Source organism: Hylobates moloch, unplaced genomic scaffold (genome assembly GCF_009828535.3).
Source record: "Hylobates moloch isolate HMO894 unplaced genomic scaffold, HMol_V3 SCAFFOLD_22, whole genome shotgun sequence".
Classification (NCBI taxonomy): Eukaryota; Metazoa; Chordata; class Mammalia; order Primates; family Hylobatidae; genus Hylobates; species Hylobates moloch.
This window is the reverse complement of record NW_026652297.1, coordinates 24,421,270-24,436,772: the sequence shown is the minus strand read 5'-3', so window position 1 is coordinate 24,436,772 and position 15,503 is coordinate 24,421,270. Positions and strand designations below refer to the sequence as shown.

General features: G+C 34.0%; 1 protein-coding gene across 1 annotated transcript in view; it reads right to left on the bottom strand.

The window, feature by feature from the left end:
* Nucleotides 1-15,503, bottom strand: part of KCNH8 (potassium voltage-gated channel subfamily H member 8) — a 373,783-nt gene that overhangs the window by 184,166 nt on the left and 174,114 nt on the right. Inside the window, exon 4 of the mRNA XM_032143681.2 lies at nt 1,482-1,609. Within this exon, the coding sequence (XP_031999572.1) occupies nt 1,482-1,609 (128 nt within the window). The remainder of the gene's footprint in view (nt 1-1,481; nt 1,610-15,503) is intronic.

Genomic DNA, 15,503 nt, shown 5'->3' with positions numbered 1-15,503 from the left:
GTTTCTTCCTATAACTTGCTTATGTCACTAAGGCTGACTTGGTAACTGAAAGGGGATGTAAATAGGCACCAGTGGAAGGATCCACAGATCAAGTGGTGTGCACTGTTTCAAGCCTCTCCCTGGATTCCCAGGAAATCAATATAACACTAAGGCACAGGTATCCCTAGAGAAACTTTATATTGAATTAGGACCCAAAAAAAAAAATCAAAGCGTGACCCTCCACAGTGGTACATGGCAGACCAGCACGGACATGGTTGATGGTCCTTGGAGGATAAATGATTCAAAACATCTTGTTTTGGCTTCCAGAAAGTTGCACTGAAGTAGAGCCAGGTTTGCAGCACTTTCATGTCAGATCTCGCTCCTCACCCTGCGTTCATACATCTTTCTTTGTTCACTACAATCAGAGAAATGAATACTTTGTATGTCTGATGAATGGTCCTGTTTTATCAAAGCATGTGTATGTCAGATTAGGTAGTTCTTGAGCTTGCCATGTTAAAAATGAAATGCCAAATGATCCCCCCTCTGTCCTTAACTCCCAGAACTTCTGGATCTTAAATCGATTCCAAAATAGATCTGGTTGTTTCATGTGACTTTTTCTTGTCATTGGCAAGTTAGATGCTGGTATTTAATCTGCCACCTATGGTCACACAAACCCCCATACATGTTCTGATGATTCCATAAGGCAAATTAATGACATTAACATGATTTTAAAACTTTGAGTATCTACAACTAAATAGACAATGTTCTAGGTTTCCCAGTGAAGTCTCTTAGTGATAAGAACCAATTACAAAATTCAGTGTGAAATCCTGGAAGATATATGTCATGTAAAATGGGAAATAATCACCTTATACAGGCATAGTTATTTGTTGTGGCTTTGACAGATAAGACACCATATTTCAGAAAGCAACTCTATTGTAATTTACTAAAAGTGTGACTTTCCAAAATTGTTTAATGTATGGTATGCACTTGTAAATCCAGTGTTTTACTGTGAAATTTTCAACTGTGTTTTATATAAAATGTAAGTTTTTTAATGGAGTAATGACTTTGATTTGGTCATGTTCCTCATGGATAAAAGCATTTGTAGAACTAGATAATGTGCAAAACAGATGGAACTAAAATTAAATTTGAGAAATTTTAACCAATAAACTATGAATGTGTAATATGACTTGCTGCATCATTTCTGTTTCATAAAATGTAACCAGTGTGTCCCCATCTGCAGTGTCCGTAGTACCATATTGTACTTCACTGCAATAATATTCTAATCTCCAAGCTGTGATAACACTATGATTAAGCACTTTTATTATAGAAATGCCTCATGACTGCTGACCTTTTCCAGTTTGTTCTCTATAGAAAAGCACAAACCAAAGTGGAAAAAAATCTAGGCAAGCCAATAAATGGGTAATTGAGGCCTTTCTTTAGCGCATCAAACATTGCCACCAGGGGAAACACTAGCATTCATCCTGTACACACATACCACCTACGTTATTTATTTTCAATTTGTTCTTTTCTCTTCTTTGCAGGTGCCCAGAGATGTGATAAAGGACTGCTCGACTCCGTCTCCGGGCTGAGTCAAAGTGGGTCCCTGCTCTTGATCTTCCTTTGACTTTGTCTGGGGGAAAATAAAACTCATTAGACACACATGCATGCATCATTTCACCTCAAGAATGTCATTTTGACAGTTCCCTTTCAAGAGCATATTGTATATGTTTTCCAATACCTAAAATAATCTGCTGGATCCTAATGACATTTAATTTAATTTTAGTCCTTTACGATTTATATATTTTTATCATCATATTGACTGCATTAATTTTTAAAAATTAAAGTAAAACATACATGAACATAGAAGAACTTTCAAATAGTTCAGGAAATCATTAATGGATATTACTCCTTTCTTCCTGCTATTCCACACTGAAATCCCTAATTCTACTCTAACATTGAAAAAATTCTTTCCAGAAAAATTTCTAATATGTACCCTATATCCACATTTGTAATTATTTTTTCTCTGCATAAATGTAAGTTTACAGTGAAAACTGTTTACTTATTACTTTTTTCACATTAAAATACTTGTAAATCATTCCATATTTGTATATTATAGTTCTCTCCTATTTTTTAAATGGCTAATAGCATACTATGTTAAGATTATAACTAACCTTATTAATTTTACTATTTCACTATCATGAAGATTCAGATTTATCTAAGATTTTTTGTCAAAATCTGTGTGGCCAATCCTGCAAAGAAAATTCTTAAATGCATACAGCTTTGAGTTTATTCAGTAAATAAATTACTGGCAGTGGTATGTACATTTTAAATTTTGGTATACATATTCCAAATTTCATTCTAGCAATTTACAGTACCAGCAAGTGAATAGATGTGCCTCCTTCACCACACGCATGCCAAAACTATAAACTATCAAATGAATATTGGCCAATATTTGGTTAGTTGAAAAATGCCATATTAATTTATATTATAAAAATCATGAGTGTGGATGAGCATGCTTTAAGTATTTACTGTTCATTTGTATTGATTTTTCTGGTCTATTCATTTTTGTCAATTTTAGAATCAAAGTAGTGTTTTTAAATTTATTTGCAATAGCTCTTTGTATATGAGAGTAACGGCCATTTTCTCATCATATGTGCCACCAAAAATGTTCCCAATTTGTTGCTTGACTTTGGAATTTGTTTACGCAGTTTAAAAATTTTAAAGTATCTGTTGTCATGTTAGAGTAGGTAGTCAGACATGAACAGTGCAGGAGAGGACCACCTCCCCAGAAATGTCAAGCAAACATTAGTTGATGGTCTGGTGGTTGCTAAACCATCTCTCTGAAATGATAATTGGCCACAGCCAGCGCTAGTGAAAGATAATCTCCTGATAGATAGAAAACACCTGAGCTGGTGATCTTAGGCGGTGAACGAGTGGGCTCAAGCATGCACACTAAGAGGCAAAATGGTGGAGTTTAACCGGTATATAACCTTCCTCTGGGAACGCACTACTGGTAAGGGAAAGCACCTCAAGTGAACATGTGCACAGCTTCAGTAAACACATTGTGCATGCAGCCCCTCCCTAGTGCTGGCAGGCCACTGTGCATGTGGACAGCCCACCTCAAGAGAAGAATCAAGAAAAGAGAACTGGAAACCCTAGAACCATGGCAATGTGTAAAACCCCAAGTCAAGGGCTGAACAGGGAACTTAGATCTCTCAAGTCACGTGCTTGGCCCACTTCCAAGTGTACATTGCTTCCTTTCATTCCTGCTCTAAAACATTTTAATAAACTCTCAGTCTTAAAACTTGCCTTGTTCTCTCCCTCTGCCTTAAACCTACTTCTGCCCCTTGGCTGAATTCTTTCCTCCAAGAAGGCAAGCATTGAGTTTGCTGCAGACCTGTATGGATTTGCCACTGGTTTTAGTCAGACTTATCCTTCTATTTCTGGTGTCTAGACATTATGCCCTGCATAGCTAAACTGTTGTCACACAAAAATATACGCAAGTTTCTTCCAATATACTTTGCCCTTACTTTCAAATGTTTTAACATTTCAATTTTTAATCCAATTGCACTATATTTTAGTAAAAAAAAGTAAGGCTCTAGCTATATTATTTTCTTTCTAAAGGGCTGCTGTTCAAGAAAAATAAATAAAGTGGTTATGTTACATTAAGAAATATTTAGTCATTATTTGATCAAATGGTCAGCATACAATTTCATCCTAAATAAATTGAATCTATGTCACAATGATTGCAAAATATAAAAACGTTAAAATCTGTTTAAGCTTCATCATAAAATCTCTCTACTATTATAAAAACTCTTTGATATCTCTCCTTCATAAAAATAATTTGGTTTAGTTGCTATGTCATGGAAGCCATATGACTGTTGTTGATGCCTACTGTGTGCCAGGCTCTGTTCTAGATCTTCCAAATTTATTATTAAAATTGATCCTCATAAATATCCTACGAAATAAGTATTATTATTCTCCATTTACAGATGAGAAAACTGAAGGTCTAATAACACATTAGATGGTCACACATCTAGTAACAGAAGTAGAGTCATTATGTGGATTCAGATTGGTCTCGAGTCCCTCTTCTTTCCACACACAGAACCAAGTCTCTTAGTGACTTCAGTGTTCGGGACTGCGCTTTTTATCGACTTTCACATAGAGTAACAGGTATTATAATTCCTGCCCATCTGAGACTTCTCTCCAAGTCTTTCACGGACTTTAATTACCCCCACCTCCTAAATTCCCACACCACTCTGGGATGCTTTAATGACCAGCAAATGGGGTGTTTAATTCACCGCAAAAGTCTAATTGAATGTTACTTTTAAAAAAAGCATTCACCTTTTGCTCCATACTTGAAAGAATACTGAAAATAAAATTTGCTACATTACTATAGACTTGAATCACTAAAAGTAGATTTTAAAACACCCAGAATAATATCAAAAAGGACACTTTTTAACAACTTGTGGCTGAACAAAGCACATTTCATCGTTACTGCGAAAAGTTAAGATCATATCTTCGTGTGTTACATTTTTTGACCTACATAGAATCTGTGTAAATTACATTTGAAAATGTAATTATTACTCCAGCAAGGAGTAATTTTAAATATATTTAAACTTGAAAACAGCCAGAGTTTTCAGACAATCTCTACAGAAATTTGGTAAGTATGGCCAACAGGCTGCTTATACAATATCGATTGGCTTCAAAATGTCAAGTGGAATTACAGTGCTAATTACAAAATGAGCCAGATTAGATATTTACAACAGTCAATAAGCCAATTCCCTTCTCAGTGAGACATCTAATTAATAACAGATTTTCCAAATCAAATGATTGCAATTTTATCATCTTAGAAAAGGTCCCCTCAAAGGGAAGTGTCAAAGAATAATCTGTGTTAGTCTTGACTCTAAATGGAAGAAAAAAAGTTTTCTGTGAAAATATTTAGTCACAATTGAACCCTCATGCAAGATTGGGTTGAAAATCATTCTACTTTACTGTAATATTCATGATAGCAATATTTCTAATCTGCATATCTACACAAACCACAAACACATCAGTATGTACATATATACATAACATATGGGTGTCTGTGTATGTATAACTAGAAATAAGCCAAATGTCCACAAATAAAACAATGCATACAGGTGTAGTAATCACCTAGAATATCATAATTCCATTAAACTGAACTTACGTAGGAAATAAATGGGAAATGGATGAAAGTGTCTTCCTATTAACACAGAAATATCTCAAAAACATAATATTGAGTACAAAAGCAAAAAATGAAACATCACAGAAAACATGGCAACATTTTAACAATATTCACAGACATATAAAACTAAATAATATGTTGTTTAGAGAAATGTACAACTGCTGTAAAACTGTATGTAATCACATGACTACAACCAGCTGCACCAGAGGCTAGAAAATAGAATCTCCAGTTGACCATTGTGCCTTACTAAATGGTATTAGTACAGTTGTATTTCTTAAACTGGATTGGGGGTATATAATGATTTGTAATAATATTTTATACTTCATATATATTTTAATGTAAAATTATTTTACCACAAAAAGGACAGTAATAAAGTGATATCAAACCATTTAACAGTGAAACCTGATAAAATTATACAGCGTGGTGGTGGTAGTAGGGAATAAACTGCTTGAGATGGATGACCCAGGGCTAAAATCTGAAGAATCACTAGTTGTTAATAAGATAGGGTCAGAGGAGCAAAGACAAGGTGTGAGGATCTCAGGCAGAAAGGAGTTCAGCATCTTTGAAGAACTGAACAAAGTCCAGAAGAGTTAGTATATGGTGAAAGGAAGGAAGAGAGGTAAAACGGGAAACTAGAAGGCAGGCAGAAGTCAGACAGCTCACCCAGTGCCTTTGAAGCCACGCTAGAATTTTTGCTCTTGACTGTAAGTGCAGTGATAAAAGTATTAGGAAACAAACAAAAAAGCCTAAATTATTTTTTAAAGCCTAAAATATATATTTGTAGCGACTTGAATAAGAAGATAGCTCTCTCTTTCTCCTCTCTCTCCCTCTCTCCTCTCTCTCTCTCTCTGCGTGTGTGTGTATTTTTTTTCTGTCTCCCTCACCCTCTTCTTGTTTCCTATAACAGAGCAGAGATTAGCAAGCTGCAGTGCTGGAGCACATGAAGCAACAGCAAGATTTTAAACTTTCAAATGACATGAGAACATTTCAGTAGATCAGTAAAAACATGGTAGGCTTAGACTAAAGTGGTAGCTAGCAGTAGACGTGGAGCAAAGCTGGCACATTTGAAATATGTATAGAGATAAAGTTGCCTGGCTTTGTCACTTAGTTGATTATGAAATTATCTAGTAAGAGTGTTCAGAGTAAAAGGAGAAAATCTAGGCCCTCCCTTTTTCTTTCAGTGATGAAAAGGTGAAGATTTCAATTGCCATCAGGTCAATGAAGGTAAATGAGTAAAATACAAGAGGAGGAGGTAGTGGTCAGTAAGCAGGATAATTTAATAAGCCATTTTAGTTACTAAGCAACACTGAGAGATGAAAATTTTCAGGAAAAAAGTTAAAGTTATGATTAGACTCCACTGAGTTAGGACTTCTGAACAAAACATCATGTATTAGCAATATTCCCTTAACCTCCATCATGTTCTAGGCATTATGCCAGGAACTTTGTCTTGGTTCTTTTTTAATCCTCACTTTGTTAGGCATTAGTTTTTCCATTAACTGAAAGGGAAAAAAGCATAAAACAAACCTAAAGATCATCAAAATTGTGTACTTGTCCAAATTCACACAGTAAGTGGGAGGGCTGATATTTGAATTCTCAATGAACTTGCTTGAAATCACATGTTCTTTCCAACTCAACATAGTAAATAATAGATCATTGAGCTGTGAGCCTGTCCGATTTTTTTACTTATCTGTGTTATCATGTTGGGTCAAAATGGAGCTCTCCTAGGCAGGAATTATTTTCTCTGCTAGACAGGGTCTTCTATTGTTTCGCTCTCTTTCTTGCACTAAAAAGGACATACGCTGAAATATACTCTCTCTCCAGTTGTCATTTTAGGTTTTATTTCCTTTCCACTTTCTCTCATATCCCTACTTTTACATTGTAAACTACTTTTATAACATGCTTTTTTAAAAAATAGAGCACTTGTTCCCACTTAAGTATCAATGCAGAAACTTCCAGTTCAAGATGCAAAGGAAAAGTCCTTTTTAAAAAATTACAATAAAATTATAAATTTTTATGTTCTAAATTATATAGCATTGAAAAATGTTAAAAACACAGGAAATCTGAAAATCCAAAATCATAGTGAAGTAACTTCATCTGTCTCAGAAATTGATAGCTGTGGTGGCAAAAAATAAAATTATAGGGAATGTTAATACATTGATTTACATGCTATTAATGTTAATACATTAATAATGTTAATGTTAATAATTATCTATAATTAATGAATATCTATGGTATCTACCAAAGAAAGAATTTCTCTTCTTTTCATATGCTCATGGGACATTCATAACAGTTGATTTTTTTCTGCAAAGACAATTTCAAAAATATTCCAAAAAACAGAAGTCATGTGTATGAAAACAATTCTCCATATAATGACTTAAACTCTATTTTGATTTATTAAATTTTTGTATAATTTTTTATATTAAGAGAAATTAGTAAGTAAATTTGTAGACTTTTGGAAATAAAAGACTGTTTTTAAAAAGAAATAATGTTAATAGGCATATTTGATATCTAAACTCAATGGATGTAATCAGATGAATGAGAGAAAAATTAATACTTAAAATGTATCTATTACAAAATATATCATATAAAAATATCTAATACATGAAACAAACTATATATTTAAAACGTTAAATATGTAGAGCTTTAAGATACCAAATAAATATAATAATTTAATAGGAAAACAACAAATAAGAGTAAACTAGGTTATAGAAACAAAAAAAAAATGAAGCAGAAAACAAAATTTTTTTTTAAAAGGTGGCCAATTAAATGGAAAGAAGATATGGGAATTAAACTTTTGGCAACTGTATTTAAGGAAAAGAAATAAGACCAACACAAATAATATTCAGAATGAAAACAAGATCATAAATTTGGAAGACTTTAAAAATTATAAAATTACTTTGTAGAAAATTATATTTTCATAGTTTTTTTAGATTTAATGAATACTTTGAGGGCAGGAGTCAATTACCAAAATAGTTCCAAAAAGTAGTAAAAATTTTGAATAGACCGGTAATGTGGAAAGAAGCACAGAAAGAGACCATCTCATGTCACTTACCACCCCTCTCTGAGGCCTATTTCAGAGGGTTTTAAAGTCAAGGTTATCAAGCTTTAAAGGAACAAATAATTCTTTTAACAACTTCAGAGAATAAAAGAGCCAAAAAATTTCTGAATACATCTACAACTCTGGAAAACTTGGTACCAAAACTAGATGAGTATAATAAAATATATATATATAAAAATATATATATATATACCACTTTCATTTATAGATGCAAAAATCCTAAATAAAACATTAGTAAACTGAATATAGAAGTACAGTAAAAGAAAAATATATCAATCTCATGTAGCATTTATGCTAAGGGTGGTTCCCTTTTAGAGAATCAGTATAATTCAGCAGATCTATAAATAAAAAAAAAACACATGACCATCTCAGTAAATACCAAATTTTATATATAACTCAGTAAACATTTGTGTTTTTTAAAAAGATCTTTATAATAAACAAGAAATGGAAGGACTCTTCTTTAAAAATATTTAACAGTAACCAAGGGAACAGCCTTATTTAGTGGAGTGGCAGTTTTTATAACTTAGAAAAAGGCTAAAATCTAAAAATTATATATATTTTAGAGAGAGAGAATAAAGGTAATTTAAACTCATTATGGAAAATTCGGAAATACAGAAAAATAAAAAAGAAAGAATGCCTGATTGGCTTCAATATCAAGAATTTCATGCATTTCCTTCCAAATTTTTATTGCATTTATTTTTTATAAGCTCACCTACAATTAAATAGTATATACACATTTCTTCCTTGCATATTAAAAATAATACATGTGCATTTTACTAAATTTAGAAGTGAAAAACAGTGTAAAGCAGGAAATGAATCTCTCTCATTATACCATCTCCCAGTAATAATTTAACATATTGGTGAATTTATTTTTTGGCTTTGTTCTAGGCTTTTTTTTTTTTTTATTCAACATCACTGACCTCTTCCAAACTAATCTTAAACATAATTAACACAGGAATAATTATAGATCCTAGATATAAAGAGGATTTAAGGGGAAAATATCTGCCAATGAACATGAGACTGGACTTTTAGTTTTGTTCAATTAAAAAAAGCCTGTGACTCAGTTCATTCAATATAAATTTTGAATATATACATCATATATATATGTAATCATTATTAAAAGGTTTGAAATGCAAATGGCCACAAATTAAGCCCTGCTTTGTTTTGTTTTTTAAAGATGAGGTTTTGCTGTATGGCCCAGGCTGGAGTACAGTGGCTATTCACAGGTGCAATCATCACAAGCTATAGCCTTGACCTCCTGAAGCTTTGCTTTTGTGATGGGAAATAAAAAGACAGGTTCTGCTTGCTGAGTTGTAGTGCATGTTATGCTACACTGGCCAGATGCCTGCTCAATACTAAAAGCCTGAAGTCTATAGCTGCTGGGAGTGTACCTATCCAGAACCATCACCTCTTAGGCCTCAGTCCACTTAGGAGTTTCCCTCAGGGGAAGTGAGTGACTCTTCCCAGAACATCCAGCACTCAACAACGGTCCATACAGGACTATAATGAGGGGCCCCTGCCCAATTCGAGACAACTCTGCAGAGCACCCAGTTTTAGCTGCTGGTGAACTTGGAGTCAGCAAATATCTTATAACTGCATTGCAGCCCAGCTTGTCCCTCTGCCCACTCTTCTTCCTTTTACTCCTTTATATAAACTTTTATCCCAAAAGTGCTGCTAAAAAAATTTCCTGTATGAACTGTGGGGGAAAAAAATGTGCCCCAGAAAAACAAGTTGCTGATACACAAAAATGACTACAAGTGAAAGAAGAATCATGTAGGGAATTGATGAAGGGTGTTGTTTACACTGTGAACTGAAGAATCCTTCTGGATTAATATATAACTGGTCCAAATTTGTTCAGGAAAGACACAAATTTATATCTTCCACTTTCTTAAATTTATAATTTTGAATCGTTTCTGTTGGCTGGAATACATTGACATTTTTTAAAGAAAAGTATATGGCTTGTGTATTTTATCATTTTCCACGTATTGAATTGTACAACAGTCTATTGTGAATTTTGTTACTATGAGAGTGTTATGAAAACCTGCTAATCTCTAGGTCTAGCAAGAGTAATAGCATACTGCCAGGGTCAGGGCAGGGGAAGCACTCTAAACCTGTGTAGGCAACAGTGGAAGTGTTGTCTGCAGAAATTTAAAAACAATAATAAATCCAACTACATTTGGTCAGCTTTGTATTCTTACCATGCATTTGCAATTCTAAACAAAAAATCTTTTGTTGATGTAGGTTCAAAACAACTGCATAGTTACTGTTAGATTCTGATAGTATATGGAAGCTTCAAATTAGCACATTTATAGTACAAATTACATACTGGGAAAAATATTTCTAAACCACTCATCTGACAAAGGACTTAGATGTAGAATATATAAAGAACTCTGAATACCAACAATAAGAAAACCAAACAATCCAATTAGAAAATAAGCAACAGACATTTCACTAGAGGATATAAGAATAGCAAATAACCACATGAAAAGATGTTTAAAAACACTAACCATTAGGGGCATGCAAATTGAGACTACAGTGCGATATCAGTAGACACCATATGAGATATCAATACACAATAGCTAAAATAAAAAATAGTTACAGTATCAAATTCTGGTGAAGATGTGCAGAAACTGGATTTCTCACACATTGCTGATGGAAATATGAAGTAAAACAGTCACTCTATGCCAGGCTCAATGGCTCACGCTTGTAATCCCAGCACTTTGGGAGGCCAAGGTGGGCGGACCACTTGAGCTCAGGAGTTCAAGACCAGCCTGTTCAACATGATGAAACTCTGTCTCTACTGAAAATACAAAAACAAGCTAGGTGTGGTGGCGTGCACCTGTAATCCCAGCTACTTTGGAGGCTGAGGCATGAGAATCGCTTGAACCTGGGGGGCAGAAGTTGCAGTGAGCCAAGATTGTGCCACTGTCTCAGCCTATGGGACAGAAGGAGACTCTGTCTCAAAACGAAAGAAAAAAAATAAAAAGAAAAACAGTCAATCTAAAAAATAGGTTGGGAATTTCTTGAAGAAAAAAGCCTTAAACATACACTTAACATACAAGTGAGCAATTGCATTGTTGGGCAATTATCCCAGAGAAATGAAAGCATGTCTCCATGAAGCCCCATGCACAATTGTTAAGTAAACTGGTCTATCTATACCATGAAATACAATTCAGACTTAAAAAAGAATAAACAATGGATGTAGGCAGCAACTTGAATTGATCTCCACGGCATTATGTCCGGTGGAAAAAGCTAATCTCAAGAGGTTACACATTGCATTATTCCATTACAGCATTCTCTAAATGTTGTAGATGGAGAACAGTTAGGGATGGTAGAGGGTGATGGGGTTGGTATGACTGTAAAAGGGTAGCAAGAGGGAGATTTTTGTAGTGATAGAATTTTTAACAAAAGCAAAGCAATGTTTATTGCTTGTCTGGAGGACTGTAAGTGAACCTGAAACTGCCCAATATAAGGAAGTAGGCCTGAAATCTTGAGTCAGTTTAGTTCACGCATGTGAAGTGTATGTGGAAAAAAAAAAAAAAAAACCTAATGTAATGCAAAAATAGGTGATATATACATCCTTAAAGTACTAATACTTAAAAAAATTTCTCCTACCAAATATTCTGATATTGGCCATTTTGAGTATGGATCTTCACAAGTAAAACAATTCAGAGTCTGGGTATTTCATTGTATTTGACTTACAGTTAGTTTCATCATGATAGAAGACTCACCGTGGTACACAAATATAGTCAGAATAAACAGGAGCTAGTATTTGATAGCACAACAGAGTGATTACAATCAATAGTAATTTATTGTACATTTTACAATAACTAAAAGGGTATAATTGGAATGTGTGTAACACAAACGATAAATGCTTGAGGGGATGGATACTCCATTTACCCTGATATGACTATTATGCATTGTATGCCTGTACCAAAATATCTTATGCATCCCGTAAATACCTACATCTATGATGTACCCATAAAAATTAAAAATAATTGGCCGGGCACGGTGGCTCATGCCTGTAATCCCAGCACTTTGGGAGGCCAAGGTGGGCAGATCATGAGGTCAAGAGATCGAGATCATCCTGGCCAAGATGGTGAAACCTCATCTCTACTAAAAATACAAAAAATTAGCCAGGCGTGGTGACACGCACCTGTAGGCCCAGCTACTCCGGAGGCTGAGGCAGGAGAATCACTTGAACCTGGGAGATGGAGGATGCAGCGCGCCGAGATTGCGCCATTGCACTCCAGCCTGGCGACAGAGCAAGACTCCATCTCAAAATAATAATAATAATAAATAAAAATAATTAAAGAAAGAAGTCCATCTCAAAATCTAAGTCTTCTCAAAGTCAACATGTAGCTATTATTGTTACCAACATCAGAAAGCCAGAAACTTAGATTATAAGAAAAAAATCTCAAAAAAATTCCCCCTAGTATTAGAAAATGATACGAAGTATGAATTTTGATTTTTAAAAAACTTTATTTATACTACCTTGTAAGAAATAGTCTGCCTACAGTGAACGGATTATTACTTGGTATCATTGGCTGGAGATTTATGTCCTTCTGGGAAGATGGCAGATACTGCAATTTTGAATCTTACTTCTTCAGTAGAGAATATGACATTTTAAGAAAAAATTGAGAAAATGTCTGGTGGAATTCAGCTTTGAAAGTTCAAAAAACTAGGCACATCACAATACATGATTATCCTTTGCCTATAGGTGATCCTCTAAAGTTAAATAAGTTATGAAGAAATGAGAGTTTTCCTCCTTACAAAGATATCATAACATTTGCCTAGGAAGTCCTGACTATGGGAAGACCCCCCTATGTTTGTACTATATGATACCAAAACAAAACCAAAAATTACCCTATTAGTGGTTAAGAATAAAAGGAATGTTTTGGTTTTCCTACTCCTTGCATTAACTTCCTGACAGTATTTCCCAAATCTTGTGTTTGTAATGTCCCCAAATGGCACAATTTCAGGATAACTTGATGTTCCCAATATTAAAATAACTTCAATTCAACTTAAATGTGAAAAATAAATATGACTCCCACAACAGTTTCACAATAGATGCTGGAAATTCATTGTCTTCTTATAACCCAATCAGTTACAAGGAAGATGCTGTGAGACACCAAGCTCATATAAACAATTTCTGACTTCGTCGAGATCATATATGGTTGGAAAAATAGATGTAATTGAGGATATGGTGGTACATATGAGCACTAAATGGAACTATTTGTGGAATATAAGGAAGACGTTTATAAGGGAGAACAAGAACAATAAAAACATCAATAGAGAAACTGGCCTCTGGTCTGAGCCTAGAAAACATACTTTTGGCCAAGCTTATGGAAGAAAGAGAATTCTAGACTGAGAATGCTTGAACAAAAATATGTTAGAATACTTTATCATCTGAGAAAAATATTACATACATTATGCGTGGTGGTGTGTAATGGATGCTGCGGGGGACAAAACTGAGAGTAAACTTTCAGCAAAACTTATTAGAGATCTTGGATAATAGGCTAAAGAATTTAATCCTAACTTTTTTTTTTTTTACTTTTAGAAAAAAACTTTATTAAATACTCAAGAGCATACTTCTCAAAATCACAGAAGAGTTTCCAAATACAAGTGTTAGAAGGAAAAAAAAAAAAGCTAAAAGCCCATCAGAAACAGTTCGGGAGTGCAGAGGACTGGACGGGGGACAGGGACTGCACATGGGAAGGAGCCACTTTTGTATTCCATAATTTGATCTTGTTGTGCCAGAATGCATGCTTTTTTTTCCCTCCAAATGAGGAATTCATTTCAAATCAGAATTTCTTTTATTCTCCTGGAACTGAAATGCTTAGTGCTATCCCTAACATCAACCATGGGATTTTCAAGTTATCCCAAATTTGCAATGCAAAGCACTTTTATGTATCTTCCAGTTGTAGATCGGAATAGCAAAAGGGAATGCTAAGACCGAAGTTTTTACCCTCGTAAAGAAAGACATTCCCTTCTAGAGAGCAAATCTATCATAAAATGTCGAAACTAGAAGAGAATAAAATGAAAGGAAAAAAACCTAGAAAAATATCCTAAAATATCAAATGCAGTCATTTCTAAATATAAGCCATAATTATAGCTTTACCTATTGTTATTGCTCCTATGCTGCTTCTACAATGTTACATCAACTACACTTAGCTTTACTCTCCCAATGGTGATGAAGCCTTCTGTGTGCTTTCCAAGCAAAGATAAGCTTATAGTAACATCAAAGATTAGGTGAGGTTTATAGAAAGATATATATCCAGGCTTACCAAAGTATTAAGTCAAGAATATAGTATGTGATCAGCTTTCAAAGCATTTACAAGTGCTGCAAGTTAGTGAAACAGCTGTCTCCATAAACAGAGGAAATGTGGGGAAGCCTCGGAATGCCCTTCTGGTTATGGCACATCGGAATCCTAACTCTTAAAAGAAATATTGGGGTTATCTAGATGAGGAAGATGTTATCTGACTTCTGCTTTTGGATTTGGAGTGATGTATTTATTAAAGAAAAGTTTTAGAAGCAGAAAGACCAAACAAATGGTGCTAGCTATAAAATCTCTAATGGATTGGTAAGAACTATCCTTTGGTTATTTACTTTTTAGAACATATTTCTGACAGCATTTATCAAGGACATAAATAAAGAAATCACCCAGCAACACCCACTAAAAGAAAAAAAGTCCCTGCATATTGTATCTATAGCAAGTATAATAATATGATAGAAACAGGATTCTTTTATTCACTATTTTATTCTAATGCTTAGTCAAATATTGGTTAAGAGTTTCTTTTATGGAAATTCTAATCACACAAAATAATGTATGAATCAAGAAAGATAATGTGTTTTTCTCAATTTTTTCTTTTCAAAAATTGCAATCACTCAATTGTCCCTAATCATTGCTATTACTTTCTATTTATATATTTTTTTCCATAGAATTTATGAAGATATTGACTAATGCTGTCTCTGGAATCTTTCATAGATAAAATGGCCCTAAAAGCAATTTTTATTGCTTCTCTGGTTGTGCAATTCGACATGTTGTTATTGAAAAGTTGCCAATTGTTTAGTTCTATTTACAGTGTGTGAAATTTAAAGTGAGTAGTGGGGGGATACATGGTTTAAAAGACCCCTAAATTCATCATGGAGCATAAAACTGATGGAAATGGTTCGGAAACAAATAGATTAAAATACAATGTTACAAATATTATTAATAAGCACCAGAAACATTAGACAATGCTTCTGAAAAAGAA